The 25021-nt window shown below is 40.8% G+C and overlaps 1 protein-coding gene across 1 annotated transcript in view; it reads left to right on the top strand.

Moving 5' to 3' along the window:
• The first annotated feature begins 6852 nt into the window (after positions 1 to 6852).
• Positions 6853 to 25021, top strand: part of ITPR2 (inositol 1,4,5-trisphosphate receptor type 2) — a 492062-nt gene continuing 473893 nt past the window's right edge. The window contains exon 1 of the mRNA XM_025402066.1: positions 6853 to 7237. Coding sequence (XP_025257851.1) covers positions 7146 to 7237 — 92 coding nt within the window. The 5' untranslated portion in view covers positions 6853 to 7145. The remainder of the gene's footprint in view (positions 7238 to 25021) is intronic.

The raw sequence follows: 25021 nt of genomic DNA, 5'->3' as shown, positions 1-25021 counted from the left end.
ACCATTGGGACAGTGGCATATCAGAGTTAAATTTCCTGAACTTGATGGTTGTTCTTTGCTATATATTTGTTCTTAGGTATACATGAAGTGTTAAAAGGCAACAGGGCATGACGTATGCAACCTACACTCAAATGGTTCTGAAAATAAATTGCATGTGTACGTGTGTAAAGGCAGTGATAAAACAAATGTGGCAAATTATAAAAATTACTGAATTTAGGTCACAGTTAGGTATTCTTGTAACTTTTCTGTAAATTGGGGGTTATTTCTGTAAGTTTGAGGTTCTTTCAAAATAAAAATTAAAAACAAACCATTTTCTTAGCCACTAGCGAGGGTTTGTTTCAGCTTCCTCTCCCCAACCCCTGCCCACATACAATCACCCGCTTCAGGAAGGTTAGTAAGTCCCCCTGCAAGACCAGCTAAATCAGAATCTCAGGAGATAAGGCTCAGGGATTTGTGTTTTAACAAGTTCTCCAGATGGTTCTTAGGTGTACTAAAGCTTGAGAAGCACTTGTTTAGACTAGTTAAGAACCATGCTTGGAGTAGGGGGTGGGGTTAACCCCATTGGGATGTTACACTATGGGGGAAAGGTGGCTGGGTATAGGGGAAATGGCCACAGGATCTGCCTCACAGGAGTGTTAAGATGATAGTGGCTGAGATGGTTACATTCTCCCCTATCCCGTCCACCTTTTTCCTTTTAGCTTTGACCCAGAGGCCTTAAGGACACATTTTTAGTCCAACATTTCACAACAGGAGATATACATGACTAATGTATATTTATGAGAGAGCAAATTCACAAAACTCTCCACACTGAATACAAAATTGATTATGGTGAATTAGCAGAGTTGTCCATTTTTGGTCTAGTGAGGAGTAGTAGAGATTTCCCTTTGTCTAATTAGAGGATATTTCAGAAGGAAATTTGTAAAGAGTGGTAGTGCCTACAAGAACCTGGCCTGGGATGTTCTAATTGGAAGTCATTTGGTATGTCAGATTTGTTGATCTGTCTGAGTAGGGAAAAAGGAATTGGAGATTGATAGAAAGATTGATGGAATGAGGGGGATCAGTGGAACAGTTTACACACCCAGTCTCTGGCATGGTAAGGATGCCTGTATCCAGAACTACCTACATAAATTTTCATGGCTCAGTGCAAAATAAAATTGTGGGGCCTCTTATTAAAAAATAATCAAGAATTTCAGGATGACACCAACAAAACATCAAACCAATCACCGGGCTCTGTGCTATTGCACGGGTTGCAACACCATGAAGCAGACCCTGCCTAAATCTCTTATGGTCAAAAGGAGGCCAGACTTGCTAGAACCCTCCCAAGAGGTTGGTTGGCCTGTGGATGATAGTGTCGGGGTGGAGCTGAAGGGGTTGAGAAGAAGTCAGGCTGGGGCAAGCTCTCCCACTTCGAAGAGCTGTGCACTGCGAGGTCTTTCAGAGCTTTTAAAATCTTCACCCACATGCCCAGCATAGAATTGCCATTTGACAACCACCTGACAAGAAGGCCCCTGCAACCAGTCAGAGTTTACTAGATGAGCAGTGGAGTCCTGAGGACTGAAATTGCAAACCAGGTCAGAATGATACGTTTGCTCATTTCATCCTGATCCTGCGTTCCCTTCCCAACACCCAAGTAGCTCAAATGTGAAGATGTATGGGAAGGAGTAAGAGAGCAGACCACATCCCTCCCTGATGCTGGCCTATTGATCTAAGGAAGTCTGGAGTGTGTGTGTGTGTGTGTGTGTATGTTTTGAGACGGTCTTGCTCTGTCACTCAGGCTGGAGTGCAGTGGCGTGATCTCAGCTCACTGCGACCTCCACCTCTTGGGTTAAAGCGATTCTCATGCCTCAGCCTCCAGAGTAGCTGGGATTACAGGCATGTACCACTACGCCCTGGTAATTTTTGTATTTTTAGTAGAGATGGGGTTTCACCATGTTGGCCAGGCTGGTCTTGAACTCCCTACCTCAGGTGATCTGCCCACCTCAGCCTCCCAAAGTGCTGGGATTACAGGTGTGACCCATCGCACCCGGCCATGTGTGTGTATTTTTAATAACTGAAAATAACAATGATTCTAAATCTAAGGGCTCTCCTTGAAATACTATTAAAAGACAGAACATATAGATTTGATAGAACATTTCCCTTTGTTGAAAGGGAATGATTTAAAACCCCATATTTTATTTGCACCTCATGAAGCAGACTGCTCAATAAACCAGTTACTATTAAAAATTATATTTAGGCCAGGCACGGTGGCTCACGTCTGTAATCCCAGCACTTTGGGAGGCTGAGGTGGGCAGATCACCTGAGGTCAGGAGTTCCAGGCCAGCCTAGCCAACATGGTGAAACCCCATCTCTATTAAAAATACAAAAATTAGCCAGGCATGGTGGCGGGTGCCTGTAATCCCAGCTACTTGGGAGCCTGAGGCAGGAGAATTGCTTGAACCCAGGAGGTGGAGGTAGAAGTGAGCCAAGATTGTGCCACTGCACTCCAGCCTCGGCAACAAAGAGCGAAACTCTTTCTCAAAAAAAGAGATTATATTTATTACAATGCAGGGAGTAAGAAAAGGAATTCACAAAACACTCAGTTGACAGATAATAGATTGCAAACCCTTTCACTTCTAGTATTGATCTGAGGATATCCAAATGAACACTGAATGTAAATTACCCTGAGAACATCTCCGCTAGAAGAACTGGTTACTGAAACCTTATTTTTAATATAGGCAATCCTTTGGGAGTAAACATTTCAAATATTACACTGTGCTCTATTTATTATCTCTCCCTATGGGTTTTTTAGGGCATGATAACTTGGGCTTTTGCTGAAGTGACTCATAGTCTCAGCACAGAAGACTTTTTGAATATGATTTGGTGGACTATTCTCATCATCTAAAGTAATAAAAATATTTAAGCATTCAAAAATTCTACATTAGTTATTTCATTTATCTATTAAATATTTACTGAAGTTATAAATGGGTACTGCTAGGCCCCATGAGGGATAAAACATGAATTAGACACTGTTCTCATTTTCAGGATGTTTCTAGTTTGGTAAGACTCAAGATGTACAGATATAACAAGAAGGCAAGGTGGAAAGTGTTGAGAGGTAACTTTAAAGGGATGTGCCCTTAGACCAGGCAACTGAGTTCCTGACCTGGGCTCTGAGTTTTACAGGATCTTCTTCTGGATTAAGGGGACATGCTCACCAGGAGCCTGAACTTCCTCCTCCTTCTAAACTGTGTTCTGAGTGTCCAAGATCCCAGAATCTCATGCATAAATTCATTTTCTCAAGTGTAGAGACAGAACCTGGAAACGTGGGCCAACTCTCTCTACACTACACCACCTTTTACAGTTTATTAGCCAGTTAGCAACCTTTAATATTTAGATTATGTAATAAGGGCCTCTGATACTCTTGGCATGGAAACCCACGAATGTTAGGCGGCAAGTTGGCCTGGCTATGGGAATTCAGGAGGACGTAGAACTGTGCCTTGGCAGCATATGGGACGTTCCACTGGGGAAGTAGAGCTTGGGCATGCAGAGGTGGAAGAAGGGAGAAGAGGGACCTCTGGCAGAGGGAACATCACACTCAAAGACATGGAGACTAAAAGTGCCAGGTTACATGTGGGAAGTCTGGCTTTCCTGGATACCAGGAATGGAAGGGCAGAAACTCAGGTTATAAAAGGAGAAAGAGACCAGATCATGGATGGTGTGGAATATAGGACATGGTGAGAGAGGGTTTGGCAAACTGTCTCATATTCTCAGCACAGGAGAATCTATTTAGAGTGACTGATGTTCACATCTAACACTCACATCAGCAGGTAGGCCTTACTGTAGACAATAAGCTGTCATTGGAGGTTTGAGCAGTTTTGAAGAGATCAACTTTATAAGTATAAAGCTCTGGCTTGCTATGGAATAGCACATGGGAGAGACTGGAAGGGTAGAAACAGGCAACTATGTAGAAGAGAGTAATGATACAGGGGAAGGTGAAAAAGAGACATATTTGAGGTAATAGAAAAGAAGAACTAGGTAGAAAAAGACATAAAAAGTGATCCCAAGACTTTATATGTATCCCTTGGCCATCCCTTAGGCCACCCCTGTGTGGCCGGCTAATCATCTTTGCCATGCCGACACAGAAGAGTGACCAGCTCCAGTCCCCAGACTATGTTGGATACCTCTGTGGGTGTTGAGTGGTGGGGGGTGGGGACAGGGTGAAGAGGAAGGAAGACATTGGATTTGGGTACATGGTTTGAAGTTTGCACCTGTTCAGTAGCATAAATAACCACTACTCATTTTGTATGTGTTGTCTGCAGATAGTTTGTGACTTGAAACAAAGATCATTCACGATTTTGATCAATAATTTGGGTACATGGTTTGAAGTTTGCACCTGTTCATTAGCATAAACAACCACTACTCATTTTGTTTTGTTTTTTGAGATGAAGTTTCGCTCGTTGCCCAGGCTGGAATGCAATGGAGCAATCTCGGTTCACTGCAACTTCCACCTCCCAGAATCAAGCAATTCTCTTGCCTCGGCCTCCCAAGTAGCTGGGATTACAGGCACCCACCACCACGCCTGGCTAATGTTTTTGTATTTTTAGTAGAGACAGGGTTTCACCATGTTGGCCAGGCTGGTCTCAAACTACTGACCTCAGGTGATCCGCCCACCTCCGCCTCCCAAAGTGTTGGAATTACAGGCGTGAGCCACCGCGGCTGGCCAACCACTACTCATTTTGTATGTGTTGGCCACAGATAGTTTGTGACTTAAAACAAAGATCATTCATGATGTTGATCAATAATTGAGCATCCACTGGATGTATAGCACAGTAGTGCTGTCAATATGGGGAACAATAGAATGTAATGCATAGCTCTCCTGGATAAACAGAAACTTCCATTTCCACATTATGTTGTTCCGTCTCAAGCTTTTTAATAACTCCTGTGCCCAATGTCTTGGTGGCCCCCAACAGTGATATGTGTGTAGACAGAGCAGGGCTGGATCATGTAACAGGCATTTCTAAGTTGTCAAGTAACTTTTTACAAAAGAGGACACAAAAAAGGAGATCTGTCAGCTGCATGCTATTACAATGACTGGGTCTAGTTTATCTCAACACACACAGGCTTTACACTGGTGTTTCCTGGATTCAGTGTCTATTCTCTTCTAACTAGCAGGCTTTTAAAACACAAACTTTTGTTTCTTTGAGACGCAGTATTGCTCTGTCGTCCAGGTTGGAGTGCGGTGGTGCATCTCTGCTCACAGCAACCTCTGCCTCCTGGCTTCGAGCAATTCTCCTGCCTCAGCCTCTGGAGTAGCTGGGATTATAGGCCTGTGCCAACATGTCCGGCTAATTTTTGTATTTTTAGTAGAGACGGGGTTTCGCCATGTTGGCCAAGCTGGTCTTGAACTCCTGACCCCAAGTGATCCTCCTGCCTCAGTCTCTCAAAGTGCTGGGATTACAGGCGTGAGCCACCCCGCTTGGCCTTTTGAATTCTGGGCTAATTCTTTCATTTTCTATTATGTGATTATAAGTCTCAATGTAAACCATCTTTGAACTCTAAGACATGTAAGACATCTGACTGTAAGTTACATTTTGGTCAGTTGCACAATTTGACACAACATGCTTCTGCACACCCCCAGTTCCTCTGCCTTTCTGCAAACTTTGCTCTGTGGGGATTACTTATGTAGCACTTTTAAATTAGGTGGCTGGTATCAAAACCGCCACACAGTTTGCCTCCAACATGTCTTCTAGAAGGGAAGGACAAAAGGTTTTTAAAATCATGTTCTAAGAAGAGGGCTACAGAAGCAACAGAGAAGGCGTGGAAAAGTGTCTAGCTGCGTTTTCTTTATAACGGCTGGAGCTTTAAGAGTCAGCAGCTTTAAACGTAAACAAGCTAGGGCCGTCTTGAGCAGGAGACCTACGGCTGATGGGGGTGGAAGGTTAACCTCGGCTTGGAGTTAAGGAAGCGCAGGAGGCGCGGCCTCGGAGGCTTAAAGCTCAGTTCCACTGAGCCTTCGCCGCCGAAGGTTGGCTACAAAAACTGACTTGGCCAAGTGACGTTTACCTCCCTGGAGGTTCGCGTCCACCTGGACATCAGCGGACGGGTCGAGTTTCATTAACGCCGCATACTTGAGAAAAGAAGAGTTTGAAAAGACCACCCAAACTACATAACTAAATCGAGATCATCCTCCTTCCCTCACTCTCTTTCTTCCTCTCTTCTACTTTCTTTATCATGCATTTTTTTTTTTTTTGTATTTTTTTTTTCCTTTACTTCAACGCCTACCTCTTCCTTGGCCAACAAATTACCCACCCGGCTCGGGCTCCACCTTTTCGTCTCCAGCGGCTCCAGGGCTCTCTCCACCGTGCCGGGGTCCTACAGTGCGCTCGCCGGGCCGCCAACTCTCACCCTCCCTGCCCCCATCAAGCTCCTTCGCTTTCCCAGACAACGGCTGTCGCGCCCCAGGTCCGGCCTCTCCAGGGCGGCCGCACGCGCCCGCTCCCCGGTCCGGGTACCCCGTCACCCCTACAGCGCCGCCCAGCGTCGCGTCCCCGAGCAGCCCGGTGCGGCGGCGGCGGTTTCCCGGGTGGCCCGGCCTCCCGAGGGTCGCCCCGCCCCGGCCCAGCTCCGCCCCCGGCCGCCGCTCCCTGATTGGCTGCCCCCCCCCACCTCTCCCGGGCTCCTCTCCTCCCCCTCGCCCAATGGGCACCCGCACCTGGTCCAAAAATTCCCCCGAGGGGACCGAGGGGGCTCTGCCACTTCCAGCTCCCGCCCGGCGGCTGTGACTGCCCCGGCGAGTCGCAGAGCGGGGAGTGGACACGGAGTAGGGAGCGGAGAGGGAAGGAGGAGGAGGAGCAAAGGTGTTGGAGAGAAAACTTCAGAAAGGAACAGGAAACCTGCCGGGGAGGCGGCGGCGGCTGCGGCTTCTCTGGGCGCCCGGGCTGCGCTCTTCGCGGGGTGTCCGCAGCTGCGGCTTGGCCCCTGCCTGGCTTCCCCGGCGCGCACGCACGGCTGAGCCGCGACGCTTGGTGGCTCGGGCCGTGCCCTCCGCCGCGACTCTTGGCCGCTGCCGTCCCGTGCTCCGATCCGCTCGTGCCTCGGCGGCTCCCTGGAGAGAGAGCGGCGAGGGCGCAGGGAAGAGGAGGGACGTCCACTGTGGAACATGAAGCAGCATGACTGATAAAATGTCCAGCTTCCTCTACATAGGGGACATCGTGTCCCTGTACGCGGAGGGCTCGGTCAACGGCTTCATCAGCACCTTGGGGTAAGCGGGAGACGCGGGCTGGGCAGCGCTCGCGCTCCGGGTCCTGGGAACCCGTCCCTGTCCCTCCTCCGCCTCCAGGTCCTCCCGCTGCCGCGTGCGGTGGCCCGGCCGGGCAGGGTCGGCGCCCGCGGACAGTGCCGTGCGCTCGGCTCTCTTGCTCGCCCGCTCGCAGGAAGCTGCCCTGAGAGGCAAGACTTTCTCAGCAACTTCGTAATCTCGAGCTCAGAGACACATCGAAAGGAGGAAGTGATTCAGAAGCCCGGAGACGGGCCCGGCGAAGAGGTCTTCGCTGGCTTTTCCCTGGGTTGTTTTGATTAAAATGTGTGCTTGTTTTCCCTGGAAGGTAAAACAAAACACCCCCCTTTCCCACCGTTTCTCGCTACCGTTCTCAGCCCCTGGTCTCTCAGTGCCGGGTTTGAAAGAGCAGTCGATAAAAGTCCGTGGCCTTGGACCTGAAATTCAAGCGATGTGGTGAGCCTAAGTGTGGCGTTGTCCTGCGGGAGGAGCTCACTGTCCCCTCTTCGCTGGAGCAGTTTCCTTTTGGCCTTGCCGAACGAGGACTCGCCCCACCAGCCTGGGCAGCCTTAGGGGCATCCGCAGCGCTGTGACCCTTGGACGTCTCTGAGGGCTTCCTGGGTTCTAGAACTCAGACCTGCTATCTCCCCTTCCCAGGCCTTGGCCCACTGAAATGCTGAGCCTCTCTTGGAATTTAGCCAAGTGAAGAGTTCTTGAGATTCGAGTTGGATGGGGGAAAAAAAAAATATATATATATATATATATATATATATACACACACACACACACACACATACACACACATATGTATATATTTATGTTTATGAATGAGGGAAATATATAAATATGTTTATATATTTTATGTATATGATACATATATATATAAAAACAGTGTGCTAAATGGTTAAATAGGACTTCCTTGTTTTCTCTCTGTTCTAATTGGAAATAGCAGTGTGCAGTTTAATTGCACGCAGCAGTATATTTTGATGCACAGGAAATTTTTTGTTACCTAATTTGAGTACTTAGATCCCCCCGCCCCACATTTCAGGCTGTGGAACTGGTGTTTCCACTCCTATCTGGCTATGGTTTTCAGCTGTTAAGCTTTGAGGCAGATGACTTAACCTGCAGTGTCCCTGGCCAGTGACTTTGAGTTGTGTTGTAACGGAGTGCTGCCTACTAAACACTGGGACATGGAAATCACCAGTGCTTCCACAGTTCCTGTTACTTGTGCATTCCCCCTAATGAGTGAAAGAAGGGAGGTAGATTTAATTCAGTCCCTTTTCCATCAGTGTTACTTTCTTATGCAACTAAAGTGTGGAAGGAAAACCATGTTAGTGCCAAGTGCTTCTGCTGGATTTGTGAATCATGAGCTACCACTGTTTTTGAGATCATTCATGATACAAGTTCAGTTTCTGGGCCCCCAGCAACATTTTGCAGGTGGACCCTGCTGCTCTTTACCCTCCGTAGATTCTCCAGGTGTGTGTGTGATGTAGTAGTTAAGCAGAGGGGGTTCCATGGACAGAATACTTGGGGTTTGAATTCTGGCCCTTCCACTTGTAAACCTTATGACCTTGGGAAAGTTACATAATCTCTCTGTGCCCCAATCTCCTCAGTTCTACAGATGGGAATAAGCATGATTTCTACCTCATAGGGTTGTGGTGAGAAAGAAGAGATTAATATATGTAAAGTGCTTAGCACGGTACCTGGCGCATTATAAGCACTTATGTGTTAGCTATTGTAGTAATTATCATTGCCTTGGTGACTGTGAGCCATAGTTGTATTTGTGGACAAAATAATAACAAGGACTAGGAATACAGTACAAAACCTAGACAAAGAAAATAACTTTTTTTAGTGTCTTATTCAGCAAAGGTATGCTTATGGATAACTTATAAAACAAATACCAGAAGGACTATAGATGGCAAATCAGGAAGCTACAAGTTTAACAGTTATGGAGTCGACCCTGATCATTTTAGAGATTAGGACTTGAGGTTAAGAGAAACGAAGCTACTAACCCAAGAAACAGAGGGCATTGATGCCAGAAGCTGGAACTCTAACCCTGTCTCCAGATTTCTAGCCAAGAGTGCTTTTCTTTGGTTATAGATAATAATCTTTAAACCTTGAGAAAAATAAGCTAGAATAACCTTTAATGTACAGTATACATTTGTGTAAATATTTCTGATTTGTATTCAACTTTCTTGTTGGTGTTTTGAAGGTTGAGCTTCCTTAGTATGTTTTTGTGCAATATATTATTTTTCTGTTAATGAACTGAGTCTTGTTAAAGTTAATATGACAAAGTCTTGGGGCTGCTAGATTCTAAGGTGAAGAAGGGTCTTTAGAAATGCTGCCACTGGGCTGGGCGCGGTGACTCATGCCTGTAATCCCAGCACTTTGGGAGGCCGAGGCAGGCAGATCAGTTGAGGTCAGGAGTTTGAGACCAGCCTGGCCAACATGGGGAAACCCCATCTCTGTTAAAAATAAAAAATTAGCCGGGCATGGTGGCGGACGCCTGTAGTCCCAGCTACTTGGGAGGCTAAGGCAGGAGAATCACTTGAACCTGGTAGGCGGAGGTTGCAGTGAGCCGAGATTGCACCACTGCACTCCAGTCTGGGGGAAAGAGTGAGACTCTGTATCAAAAAAACAAGCAAAACAAAACAAAACAAAACAAAAAGAAATGCTGCCATTGGTGAAACTTGGTGCTTTGATTGGATATTCTTTTCCTGAGATAGACTGCTCAGAGTTTCTTTTTCTAGTACTCTAGAAGTCAGGGGTTGGATATGACCGTGCCTCCCTCCTGGTACTTGCTTCTGAACATCTTTTCAAAGAGCAGTTATAGTAAAAGTCATTGCTGATGTGCCTGATGCAGTTTCCTGGCTTTCACTGGAATAGTGTTCAAAGGATACTCAAGGGAAGCATAGTGAGCCTAGGACTTAAATGGACCCTGGGTGGAGTGAATCTATTTATAGAACAATTAAGACAAACTGTAAAATTAAAAATGCCGTGGTCCAGCCTGGGTAACATACGAAGACCCTGTCTGTACAAAAAATATAAAAAAATAGCCAGGTGTGGTGGTGCACTCCTGTGGTCCCAGCTGGCCCCAGTTACTTGGGAGGCTGAGGTGGGATGATCACTTGAGCTTGGGAGGTCAAGGCTGCAGTGAGCCACAATCACATCATTGCACTCCAGCCTGGGTGACAGACAGCCCCTGTTTAAAAAAAAAAAAAAAAAAGAAAAGAAAAAACACAACGGTGCTGTGAAATCTCACTTGACAAATGTGCATCAAGTTTTAATGATGCATAAAAATATAGCACTTTTCTACTTTGCAAACATGGCAGTGCAGAAAGCATTAATTTTTTATAATAAAAAATTGGGAATATCAAAAAATTAAACCTGAAATTATTATTTTATTAATGAACATTTCCAAATTCTGCTGTATGTGAGCTATGCAAATAATGTTGCAAACACTTGAAAGTTGCTTTCAGAAAGCATCTGGCACCTCATTGAAAAAGGCTCATGTAATTTCTAACGAAACCATGCTGTTCATTTGCTATTCTTCTAAATATTAAATTTAAAATTCATATAAGAGAGAAGAGGAAACTTAGGAAGAAAGAAATGAATTTATTTTCCTGACCATAAGTCTTCCATCTCAACAGAACTATGTGAGCTCTTGTGCCCAGGGATGTCGGTTTGCCCACGGCTCCTTGCAGTCCTCTACTCTGTACCTCCAGCCATCGGAGTGCATATTTCTGTGGCAGTTGTTAGATAAGATGCTAAAACTGACTTTTGGCTTTGATAACTAAACCAAAATACTTTATCCTAATTTAAACTGAAGTATTTTGTGCTAAAAATCTCATCGATTTTTATTAACATGTGGGTGGTTTTCAAAGTTGGGGATTCCGTAAATAAAATAATTTCCTAAAATTCAGGGGTGAAAAAGTTTTAGCTGTTGAGAAATATTCCCATTTAATTTCATAATGGCTTAATTAAGGCCATTTGATGCTTTTATCCTGAGAAGTCAGACTGATTCATGATTTTGTTCCTTCTGCTTTCTGTCTGTGACATTGCAGTTTTTTAATGGTTGGTCGTGCTTGGTTTTAGTACTTTTTTAAGGCTGTAGACTGACATTGGGCTCAGATTTTTAGGAGTTGTAAAACTCATGGGAACATATGTCTGTGCCACGTGAAATCTTATCTAGGTACATGTTGGGGTAGCACCCCCTATTTTTTACCTCGGAGTACAGTTGGTAGGTATTTTATTTTGCAGTTGGTTTTAGGGCTATGAAACCAAAGCAGAGTGGTAGTTGTAATTTCTCATTGTCTTGTTGTGGGGTCATTATATGTACATATCCTGCGTCAAAGACACAGTACATCTCTCTAGCTGAATTTTCTTTCTCTTCTGTTAGTTGGAGGTCTGTTGTTCCAGGTCTGCTGCTAATTAGCCATGTGGCCTTGTTCCTATCGTTTATTCTTTTTTCATGTCAGCATGTCTTCCTGAAAACTAAGAAGGGGAGAAGATGCTGTTGCCCATACCCCTGGGGGTATTATAAAAGCAAGTGATAGAGACAGAAAGAAAAGATTTCTTTTTTAGAAAATTGCTAGGAAAATCTACATTATGCTTATATTTTTGCATGTCAAATTGCACATTTTCTTCAAAGGCGTATGAATTGTTAAAGTGAATCAGATTGGAGACATTGACACTGTATATATTTAGCCGAAATTTATTCTACTGTCATATTAAAAACACAACGGGGGAGCTAAAAATTAGACTAAAAAGTTTTTGATTTCCATTTTAGCTCTTCATCCATGCATGATGGTTAGTAGCATGATGCTTTTTCAAAGTCAGCTTAGCAAGGTGTTTAATGAGAACTGAGTTTACACAGTATTTCAAGATAATGAATAGACATTTATTTGCAAATAAATCTTGTTTGATTTTAATGTTTAGCGTGTAAATATGTTTTGGATGATATATATTTTTACTATGTAGTTGCTGGGTATTTTTGCCATAAGGTAATGAATTTTTCAGCTGGAAAAGTCATGGAGTTTCACTATATTTGAGTTTACCAGGCCCCTCTTGGAGGCCCCTCTGACTGGAGATGTGGGAGGATTTTCTTAGGCCTAGTGACCCAGCTTCTCAGGTTGATTTATCAGTCTGTTTGTGTAAAATTTGAATGCCCTAGTTGCAAAGATTGGCATTTCTCCTTTTTTCCCCATTATCCTTTACCTGTATTTACTAGATGTTTCTGAATCTTGAATTGTTGCAAGCCAAGTTACAGTTATTGTTCTTTTCTCTGTGTAAGTGCAAAGGGGCCTGGTTTGTATTTCCTAATTTAAAATTTCATCTAAAGAATCAATGTAAGAAATACTTGTATTGACTTATGGACAGTTGCTTTAAATCCCATTGGGTGAAGATGGTGAATATATTTTAAATAAACTATTTTTATTTTCTACTGGCATGTCTTAAGGTTATAGTTTTTGTGTCTCTTTTAAAGGTGAAGGAGGGAGTCTTGGGATATGCTGTCCAATTTCGAATGTAGTGTTGATTGTCCCTTTCTCCTCCTTCCATTTTTTCTATACTAGGATTTGTCTTTCTTGTTGCTGCCACATCTGATGACAACAGATATTCACATTTCTGTGTACATTAACTTGACCAATGGTCAGGTACCACAGAGTAGGGACTGAGCATAGCAGAATTCTTGGGATAGTGGGATAGTAGAATCAGTGAAAGGTGCATCAGTCCTTCCTTGGCTGTTCTCGGCATGGTTGAGGGGTTAGTAAATGATAAGTATGTGTGTGTGTGTGTGTGTGTGTGTGTACGTCTGTATATGTATGTTTAAGTGATAGCTACCTTTGCTTTGAGGTTTCTTCTCAGGATCGCCTCAGAACCAACATCTAGGGGTTAAGGTCTCAGTAACTATCCGGTGACTACCAATTGATATGCTGACTTCAAAGCATCATAAGCATCATCATCATAGTCTCTTAGTCAGAGTGACAAAGGATTGGAGTCCTTATTTTTACTTCCTGCTTCATTTTGGCCAATGCAATTAACTTTTCCATTCTTTTGTTTCCATGTTCAGGGATGGATGTCTGGTAGGGTGATGGGGAGGGGGAGTCACACAGTTTATAATTCTGACTTAATTCCTTAGATGAATGAGATCGTGTAACTGTTTACTTTTTACTATTCCCAATTGTGGTCCCTCAAATTTATCTTCCTGATCTTTTTTCCTGCTAAACATTTTTGAGGTTTAACTAGTTGTAGATTTGGTTTATTATCTTATTTAATTATGCTGTTTTTATTATAGTTTTAAAAATATTTTCCTCAATAGGCCTTTTTTTTTTTTTTTTTGAGGTGTGACCACGGCTCACTGTAACCCTGAACTCCTGGGCTCAAGTGATCCCTCCATCTCAGCCTCCCAAAGTTCTAGGATTACAGGTGTGAGCCATGACACCTGGCCTCAATAGGACTTTTTGATCAGTGGGGAGTTGTAGATGAAGCTTGGAATGGTTATAATTAACTTTTATTTTTGTATAAGATGTTTAGTATCTTCCAAACAGAACCCTTCCAAATGACGGCTGTTGTTTCCTGCCATAACCAGGCATATAAGCTTAGCATTGTTTTGGCTAAGGCATATGATAATGTGATAAATATATCTAAAAGTCCATTGGACATTTGCATGTGTGTTCACTGTGGAGGAAGAAGATGACAGAAGCTTGAATACTGAGTTGTTTTGGAAAGTCTAAGTGTTAGAAGTGTGATGTTGTGGAACTTGAAATTAACTCAAGTACAAAGAGAGTTTCTGAAGTGGTGAACATTAAGTATTTAAAGCTGAAAGGGCGACTATTTCTTAAACCTAAAAGTCATTCTATAAATACCATTGCAGCTTTTCAGCCCCCTGTGGCAATGAGAGCTCAGTCAAGTAAACAACCACCCCTCCTCAAGAGCCCTGATGGCTTGACTTTGATAGAAGAGAATTCAGAGGCAACTGCTGGGCTTCATTCTAGGTGTAACAGGGGCATTTTCTTTTTGCACAGGTAGTGCTTTTCACAATGACACTTTTTTTTTGGTAACTGTTCTCATGCAGATAGTGTGTAGATAACTTAGAGAATATAGACAGAATACTATAGACTCAAACTTTAAAACTTACATTCCAGGCAGAGGGTCTTCATATATAAATATAAAACAAGTAACAGTGGACTTTTATGACCAATTTATATTCTAATAACAGCAAATTTTCTGGTTTTTTAGATATCAGAACTTGGTAATAGATCACTGCATTATAATCAGATGTGAACTTTTAATGATCGTTCATTCATTCATTCACTTATTTTTATTTTTTATTTTCTTCGGAGACAGGGTCTTGCTCTGTTGTCCAGGATGGAGTGCAGTGGCGTGATCTCGGCTCACTGCAACCTCTGCCTCCTGGGTTCAAGTGATTCCTGTGCCTCAGTTTTCAGAGTACCTGGGATTACAGGTGTGCGCCACCATGTTCGGCTAATTTATTGTATTTTTAGTAGAGATAGGGTGTTGCCGTGTTGGCCAGGCTGGTCTCAAACTCCTAACTTCAGGTGATCTACTTGCCTTGGTTTCCCAAATTGCTGGGATTACAGGCATGAGCCACTGCGTCCAGCCCATTTGCTTATTTAATGAATAAAACTGTGCCTTTTGAATGTATTGATGGCATTTTTTGGTGTCATGTTTCTACTCCCATGATGACTTAGATGGGAATGTTTAAAAATATAAGCTATATAAGCTTTAGAAATATAAGCCATATAAACTTTAGAAAACCACAATTTTAATAAAAAATTTTCAAAATGATATATATGGAAACTAGAACAGCATATTAGCAGTGGTTGACTCTTTATGGTGAGTATGTAGATGATTTTAATTCCAATTTTTATTTCTTCTGTATTTCCCAGTTTTATGTATGTTTTTAAAATTAAACATCTATTACTTTTATAGCCAGGAAAGTTAACTAAAATGGTTTTTAGGGACTCTTCAATTTCTTATTACTGTTAATCAACAATATTTACATTAAAAAGCATAAATAAATTATTTTCCTAGTTATGGTCAGTGGAGGAAAACCACCAACTGAGAAACTGTTATTACTGAAATAGACAGTCATATATTTCCCATGAAAATTTTTTTCCTGGTTATTATGGGTATTTTAAAGTATATTGTGGAAAAAATGTTTGATCAGTAATGCTGAGCAATTAAGTGGGTTGATTTAACTCATGTAGTAAATGTATACAGATGATAACGATTTACAATGGTTTGATAGTTTGATTTACAATTTTTCAACTTTATGATGGTGCAAAAGTAATATTCAGTAGACACCATATTAGAGTACTCATATAACCATTCTGTTTTCAACTTTCAGTATATAGTGTTCAATAAATTACATGAGCTATTCAACACTTTTATTACAAAATAGGCTTTGTATTTGCCCAGTGTAGGCTAATGTAAGTGTTCAGAGAACATGTGAAGAAGGTTAGGCTAAGCTATGTTGTTTGGCAGGTTAGGTGTATTAAATGAATTTTTGACTTAGAATATTTTCAACTTACCATGGGTTTATTGGGATGTAACCCAATTGTAAGTTGAAGAGTATTGGTAGTCTTTTATTTTAGAAGTCTATTGACACATGTAAGAAGTATCCATTTTAGCACGGCTGACTTTTTCATTTTAGTAATCTTAGTACTCACTATGAAACTTTTATTGCTTGAGTCAACTTCTATAGTATTAGTTTTTGAGGAGTTTTGTGTGTGTGTGTAATTGAAATTTAATCAACTGTTTTTGTTGACTATCTTTGAAACAGATGGATTAGCTCTCTCGAAATTCAAATCAATAATGGGTTAACAATAGCTATTATACAGTTTATACCAACCTATCCAAAGATTTCCAACCTTGAATTAAGAATAAGTTAAAATATCAGGTTATTTAGACAAAACTTTAATCATATAATTTAAAATGTGAAAATGTGTCCACATTAAGACACATGTGACTATCCTGGCGATGTGGTTTATGTCTGAAGCATGCTGCAGAATGACTCATTAATTCATTCAGTAGATATTTCTTGAGCCCTTTCTGTGTGCCCGGGAATATGTGTAAAGAGATGCCAGATATAAAGCTGTTTTTAATTATTATCTCAATGGATTAATTAATTAATTTGTTATTTTAATTGTTATCTGAAAAGCTTACTCTTCCTTTGCGAATTTGTAGTATGGCTCTTGGCTACGATCTGTGGGAAACATCAAGGCATTTAACACTTTTTTTGCTCTCAGCGTTGCAAATGTTGCCAGGTCAGGAATGGACACTGTCTTAATCTTGTATGCTCAGCACCTGACAAAATTGCTGGTATAGAGTAGGTGTTTAATAAATATTTGTGCAACTATTGTAGTTATTATTTAGCAATGGAGATAACACTGGTATTGAGTAACTACAATATCAGGCAATTTTTTTTCAAATGCTCAAAAAGATGATTAAAACAGCACCATAGAAAGTCAGAAGAGTCAGATTCTTTCTCTCCTGATTGGGATGACCTGGCGGGAGCTTCAAGGAGGTGGCAGCATTTTCGTTGAACTTGGAAGGATTATTAGAATGGATATTTGTCTCAAACCTATGCCCATGATTGATCATGTATTCTTGGTACTTTTTTCTTTCTTTTAAAAGAATTGGGCCGGGCGCGGTGGCTCACGCCTGTAATCCCAGCACTTTGGGAGGCCGAGACGGGCGGATCACGAGGTCAGGAGATCGAGACCATCCTGGCTAACACGGTGAAACCCCGTCTCTACTAAAAAATACAAAAAACTAGCCGGGCGAGGTGGCGGGCGCCTATAGTCCCAGCTACTCGGGAGGCTGAGGCAGGAGAATGGCGTGAACCCGGGAGGCGGAGCTTGCAGTGAGCTGAGATCCGGCCACTGCACTCCAGCCTGGGTGACAGAGCGAGACTCCGTCTCAAAAAAAAAAAAAAAAAAAAAAAAAAAAAAAAAAAAAAAAAAGAATTGGTAAAATTTTACTGTCCGTTTTAATAGCTCCAAAAAACTAAAGCAAACAATTCAATATTGTTGAGATATGCAAAGACAGAAGAAATTATCTGAGAACCTATTTTATGCTTATTTTCCAAATGCGAGAGGTTTAAGCTTGGTTCAGATCCTCTGAGATTAAGATGGCATTCCATCCTTGTCACATATGGTGAATTTACTGAGACCTGAGATAATGAGGCTAGGACTATAAAGCCCAGTCGGGAAGAAACTTGGCAGTTGCTTGGGAGAAATTTATGCCACTTACCCAGTGCCTTTGGCTATTATATTTTTACTTCCTTTCCCCGTATTTGTTTCTATCCCTAGTATTTCATAGTAGTTTTTCTTCATGAATCACGAACTTAAGTAGAATTGTATAAATGCCTGGAAACATTGGCAATATGGACATCTTTTCATCGAATATTAAGAAATATTTTAATGGTTCTTAATATAGCACACACATACATGAGTTTCCCACTTGGTATAGAATACCCTGCTGGTATGTATCGAGTCCGTCATGCTCTGTTTTCCTTTTGGTGTTTTAACATGTTTAAAAAGCCATAGATAGATTCCCATGAATGTAGGGAAGACTAAAAGAAGTGAACAAAGCAAAATCTGAGTTCTTAGACTTCAACTATGTGTTAATGAGTTTCTATCTATTACTGAGATGTTTGAGTCACTGTACAAATATCATCATAAAAATTTCTTTGTGCAGATTACAAAATGCTGGACTTTTATTATATATTAATTATCCCAGAGATTTCCTCGACAGAGTCCTAGAGAAAACTTAGATTTTTAGTGAAGTAATATCTAGTTCTCTAGCTCTCTGAGATCCTGGAAGGACTAATTATGAAATAATCACTAAGGAAAAGAGGATTCTTCTCATTATGTAGGGAACTTATATGGATCATCAGAGCTAAAGATAAGAGCTCAAATGACCAGAAAAGCAAACAAAACCCAACAAAAACCCAATAAACAAAACTGGTTTGAAACCTGTTAATTTTCTAATGGCAAATCGAAATGTATTATCTGTAAAAATTTCAGAGAATAGAGTACTCACGAACTCAAGTTGCAGCTCACATTTAATTAAATTATTTGCAAACCTTGTAGTGAATTGCCCTGGAACTCTTGAAAACAATTTTTAGGCATCCCTTATTATCCTCATTCTTACTATTTGATCTCAAAAGCTCTAAAGATTTGGAAAGCAAGGGATACTTGGATATCACTTTGCCCACATGGATGAAGTTTAAGAATTGAAAAACTCTATTAGAAGTAACGTTCTTTGTTGGTAAGGAACAGAAACCGTCTCTGACTAGCTTACAGAAAGAAGGAAATTTATTGTGAGAAGACTGGAGGAGCTCCAAGAAATAAAATGATGAGCTCAACAACTGAGCATCAGGAGAGGCAGGAACCTAGGGCTGCTGTTGGAATCTCAATAGCAGGATCTACTCTCTGGGTCCCATCATATCCACGACTTGAATCTAGCAATTTCTGTATTCAGTGTCCCTCTCTTTAAACTTCAAATTATGAGGTGACAGAATTTGGCCCCACTTGGATCAGGATTAATCATTAATATCCATAAAGGCAAGTGGCAGTGCCCAGATCTGGCTATCGGGGGAATCACTGTGACCAGAGCACTGTGACCATTTCTGCTTGCTGCGGGGGCAGTGTGGTATGGGGGACAGAGAACAAAGATGCTGGGTGTGAGCTGGATTTCACTGCTTACTAGGCACCTTAATAGTGAGATTTTAGTGCCTTTTAAAGTAAATCGTGATAAAATATACATAAAATTTATCATTTTAACCATTTAAAAAGGTACAATTCAGTGATATTAAGGACATACACAATGTTGAGCAACCATCACTGCTCTCCATTTCCAGAACTTGTTTTTACTATGCCAAACAGAAGCCCTATATCCTTTAGACAATAAATTCCCATTCTTTCCTTCTCCCAGCCCCTGGTAACCTCTAGTCTACTTTCTGTCTCTATGAATTTGCCTATTCTAGGTACCATGTATAAGTAAAAACATGCAATATTCGTCCATCCTTTCATGTGTCTGGCTTGTTTTACTTAATGTTTTCAAGGTTCATCCATGTTGCAGCACGTGTTAGTACTTCATTCCTGTTTATTGAGAATACTATTCCGTTGTAGACATATGACTCATTGTGTTTATCCATTCGTCAGTGGATGGACATTTGGGTTGTTTCCACTTTTTGGCTATTATGAATAATGCGGCTGTGAATATTTATGTACAAGATGTTGTGTAGACTTATATTTTTAAAAATTCTTTTAGGTTTATACTTAGCAGTGGAATTTCTGGGTCATATGGTAATGCTATGTTTAACATTTCACCTTGGCCTTTCCTATTTGCTTTACCCTGTGTTACCTTTCCTTCCTCCATATAATCTTATTACATACAATATAATTTATTATTTATTGTATCCATTGGGTATCTGTCTACCTCAATAGACTGTAAGTTCTTTGAAGGCAGGGATCTTTTTGTTTTGCCACTGAATATCTCAAGCGCTTGGCTCTATAAATATTAATAAATATTTGTTGCATTACCATATACATATTTTATTTTAAAATCTCTAAGTAGCTGTTAACATCAGTCCCACTCTGGAAAAAAGTCAATATAATTTTTCGTATTTCTTAAATACTTTGAGATTCATGGGCAATTCTTTTAAAATGGTTGGAAGTTGTCACTGGGTTTATGGTATCATTAAATCTTGCCATTATCAGTCTTTTAATAATCTCTTGTGTTGTATCTCTCTACACACTCAGATCAATATTGGTAAAATTTACACTCTGAAAAAGTAATGTACATGGCCTTTTCTTTTTTTGAGACTGAGTCTCACTCTGCTGTCACCCAGGCTGGAGTGCACTGGCACGATCTTGGCTCACTGCAACCTCCGGCTCCCAGGTTCAAGTGATTCTCCTGCCTCAGCCTCTGGAGTAGCTGTGACTACAGGCTTGTGCCACAATGCCCAGCTAATTTTTTTTGGTATTTTTAGTAGAGATGGGGTTTTGCCATGTTGTCCAGGCGGGTCTCCAACTACTGGTCCCAAGTGATCCACCTGCCTTGGCCTCCCTACAAGGCTTTTTTTGATGATTTGTATGCTATAGCCACATTAAAGAAAGGTTGATATTTCTGTAAATTCAGTTTTGTTTTTACATGCTCAAAGAGTAAATTTGTAAGCATTTTGTGAAGCCATTTCTTAATTTACATGGGCCTTTTCTCTTAGTGGGTAGTACATTGTACATGCAGGGAGACATTTTATACTTTAACTACTATTGACAGAAAAGTTTATTTAAAAAGAATTTACTGATAAAAATGCAGCGAGTAGTTGGGAAATTTATAGTACTTTAGAAAAATAGAATAGAGCATATGACACTTGGTAATTTTCTTTTTAAAATTCAAGAATAAGTGTTTGGAAAATGATAAGCCTTTAAACACAGATTAAGGGGAACAAATGGGCAGTATTTTGTTCCTCGTTAATTTATATCATATCTATTGACTAAGTCTGTTGTAATGAGCTTTGCCTTAAGTCAATACCAAAAGATACAATATCCAGCCAATTTCTTCAAGAATTTGAAATTCTCCAGTGTTATTATTGACTCATGCTAGGAATCTTCATTGGCAGCAGTGTTACAAATGAGGACTTGTTTGAGAGTTATTTGCATATAGGACAGAGAAATAAAGTGAGCAATATAGATATGTACAAATTACAAAATAACTTGAAAAATAAAACAATATATTTTGATTTCTTCTGGTTCTAACATCCTATAATGCTCTTTGCTAGATATTTAAAAATGTAATATCTTTAGAAAAGCAATTTTGAGGTAAAGATACCAAATATTATCAGAATTTTGTTTCATTTCTATAACATCCAAGCTTATACTTATAACATTTAAGTATATCATACCAATAAAGATAGTGACTTAAAAAAAAATTCTGTTACCCAAATCACGAAACACAGTTACATGAGGAATCCAAAGTAAGTTAATGATTTAAGGAACAGTTACTGTGTTTGGCTAAAGTTTCAAGGTCATCGCTAATATTGGGGACATAACTACTTAAACATTTGCATTTCAGGTAGATCTTTGACTTCAACCATATTTTCAAAGACGATGATTTCAGTTCTGGTTCTTTACAGTAGCAGGGAAGGTAAAGAAAGGAATTTTGTTATACTCAGAGTCCTATACTTGTGGCTAGGAATGATAAATATTAAGTGACCTTTTAAGTTAAATCAAGATTTACTGTCAGTGAAAATGTTAGTTATTAAAAACTTGACCACTAATCCATGTGCAGGAATATTAATAAGTGAGAAAAGGACTTTTATTTACTTTTCTTCCTTTATTTACCTGACAGGCCATGATTTAATAGTTGAGTTCCAATTTAAAACCCATGCAAAGAATGAGCCTCCTTTCCTGGTCAGTACAAACGAAGTCATTGTTATCTGTTAGGGGAGAAACCAAATGGATCCTTTCAAAAAGTCTCAGTGGCTAAAGAATCTCTCAGAAGGTCTTTTAAAGTATTATCACATTGCAAATGTAAAAGCACTTTGTTAAGAATGGGAGAATCTGAATGAAGAACTATTTGGGTAAGTTGTCACACAGGAGTTCTGAGAGGCAATCATTTCTTTGGCAATAGATACCCATTAAGTGATTCTATAAACATTTACTAAAGATTAGATCAATATTTGTATTACACATTTTTTTCAAAATGGAAGTTATAATTAATCCAATAAATTCTAAACAATAACCACATTATTTAGTTTTAAACATATTTAATTTAACAAAATGCATGCTAATTTTAGTTTTTGTATCATAGACTGCTAGTGATTTCTCCAAATTCATTTTTCCCTTCTTCCATACTAATAGAAGTACTTGAGTTCGTGGGTACTCAGAATAAAGTCCACATTTTCTAGCCTCCCTTGTAACCAGGTGTGGCCACAGACTATGCTTTGCAGTCAGGTCTTTTAAGGAAGTATTTATTGCCTCCCCCACCCTCCCTCTGCTCCTACCCCATTCAACTGTTTGAAATATGGACATGGGAAAATGGCACCTTGGATCATACAGATGAGGTCAATCACTAGGGATAACGGAGCATCAAGAAATGAACCAGTTCTCCAGATGTCCTCAAATCCTGGCTCTACTATATATGGTCTAAAAAGATGAAACTAGGTGGGTAGACAAAAGCCAGATTATGTATTCCCTTTTAGGTGATAGGAAGTTATTGAAGGATTTTGAAGCAGGAGAATGAAATAATCAGACTTTGCTCTAGAAAAATCAGTCAGTGGTAAAAAGGAGGAATAGAGAAAGGCTGAAAATGGCAGGCAGAGGAGGACTTGATACACAGCAGCCTGCACCAAACAGCTGTAGTGGGGCTGAAAAGCAGCTTGTCAGCCGAAGCACTGAAGGACAGTGTCTTTAGTGTTTCACTTTAGGCCTAGAAAAGATGTATGAATTAAGATAGTCACCACTGCTGTCGAGGCTTTATTACTTTTGAAAACTGAGCATACAGATTTGAAGTTTCTCTTTCATTTGCTCACATTTGAATAACATGTCATTATACCCAGCATTACTGCAGGCTTTTGAGGTTTCTGAGATACAAACGTCATCTTGTGTCATTTCTCCTTCCTCTAGCTCTCTGCTTTGTGTGTACTGTGTTTTTTTCAAAGCGACTCTCGCTCTGTCGCTCAGGCTGGAGTGCAGTGGCGTGATCTCGGCTCACTGCAACCTCCGCCTCCCAGGTTCAAGCAGTTCTCCTGCCTCAGCCTCCCCAGTAGCTGGGACTACAGGCACATGCCACCACGCCTGGCTAATTTTTTTTTGTATTTTTTAGTAGAGATGGGGTTTCACCATGTTAGCCAGGATGGTATTGATCTCCTGATCTCATGATCTGCCCGCCTCGGCCTCCCAAAGTGACCTTTTTGACCTTTCTAGTTACACAAACATTCTGAGCCTTTTTACATGCTTTTCCCTCTGTCTGGTCAATTTCCCATCTTACCTGCACACCTCTCACCTGTTTGTTATGTAGATTTCCAGTTCTCTGACTCATCTGTAATGAACTGTTCCTGATCTCCCAGACTATGTGAGGCCCCTTTGCTATATCCTCAGATAGCACCACATTCTTTTCCTTCACAAAACTTATCACGATTATGGTTTTAATTTTGCTTCTGTTTCTGTGAATATTGGATTCTGTTTGTTTCACCCACTATACTTTAAACTCTGTAAGGGCTGTGACTATGTCTGACTTTGCTAATAATCATGTCCTCGGATCTTTCACGATATCTCTCACATAGTAGATACTCAAGAAGTATGTTGAGGGAATGAAAAATGTTTTAGCATATGGTTAACACGGGCTTTTGGTTCCGACAAACCTGGTTTTATATGATGACTCCACTCTCTCATGGTGTGATCTTCAGAAGTTATATTTAATACTGAACACCTCAGTTTCCTTATCTGTAAAGCAGGATTATTGTTCAGTTTGTAGTATCACCATGACATTAATGGCAACTAACATATGTAAAACACTTAGTAAGTGTCAGGCTCATAGCATCAGATACCTAAAGTATTAAATACAAGGAAGCTATTATTATTTATATTATTAGTAGTATATCTGAAAAATCAGCATGAGTCTCTTTTTGGAAGCTTGGCTAAGTTCATATTACATTGATGTTAAAAGTTCTGCTGTATTATGTTTATATAATTTTTGCAGTACACTTGTTTTTTTTTTTTTTTTTGCAACAGAGTCTCGCTCTGTCGCCCAGGCTGGAGCGCAGTGGTGCAATATCGGCTCACTGCAAGCTCTGCCTCCCAGGTGCACGCCATTCTCCTGCCTCAGCCTCCCGAGTAGCTGGGACTACAGGTGCCCACCACCACGCCTGGCTAATTTTCTGTGTTTTTAGTAGACATGGGATTTCACCATGTTAGCCAGGATGGTCTCTATCTCCTGACCCCGTGATCCGCCCGCGTCGGCCTCCCAAAGTGCTGGGATTACAGGTGTGAGCCACTGCGCTCAGCCGCAGTACACCTGTTTTTAAGCTGATATTTGTTTAATAGGCTGTTCAAAGGCATATTGCCTTATCTATTATTTATTTTGGTTTTGGTCTTTTTTTTTTTCCTCCCTTACTTTGATAATGCATGCTACTCAGTTGCAGGTACTTGTGTTTATCTTTTGTTAATGGTTTGATGCATGCTATCCTTTTGATGTAATGCAAACACCTGAACTATATCAACATTAATAATAACATTAGAATTGCTTGGCATATATATATATACACAATATCTTCCTTGACTAGAATTTTCAACTTTTTAAGTATTTTAAAGCCAGCATGTTATTTTAGTTGCTAATATTTCATCCCGATTAGAACATAGTAATAGAAAGAAACAATTTAGTTTTATTTTTTGAGATAAAATGAGTGTTTGTTTTGGAGCCATTAGAATAGCTTTTGCATGTTTTCACTGGACAGATGGTGCCACTGTCCCTTCTCTGAGACTTCCTTTTTTTTTTTTTTTTTGAGACTGAGTCTTACTCTGTCACCCAGGCCAGAGAGCAGTGGCACAATCCTGGCTTTCTGAAACTTCTGCCTCCTGGGTTCAAGTGATTCTCCTGCCTCAGCCTCCTGAGTAGCTGGGGGCTACAGGCATGTATCACCACACCTGGCTAATTTTTGGTGGAGATGAGGTTTCACCATGTTGCCCAGGATGGTCTCAAACTCCTGACCTCAAGTGATTAACCCATCTCGGCCTC

Source organism: Theropithecus gelada, chromosome 11, assembly GCF_003255815.1.
Source record: "Theropithecus gelada isolate Dixy chromosome 11, Tgel_1.0, whole genome shotgun sequence".
NCBI classification, from domain to species: Eukaryota; Metazoa; Chordata; class Mammalia; order Primates; family Cercopithecidae; genus Theropithecus; species Theropithecus gelada.
Note: the sequence above shows the minus strand (reverse complement) of the source record. Positions and strands in the feature narration are given on the sequence as shown.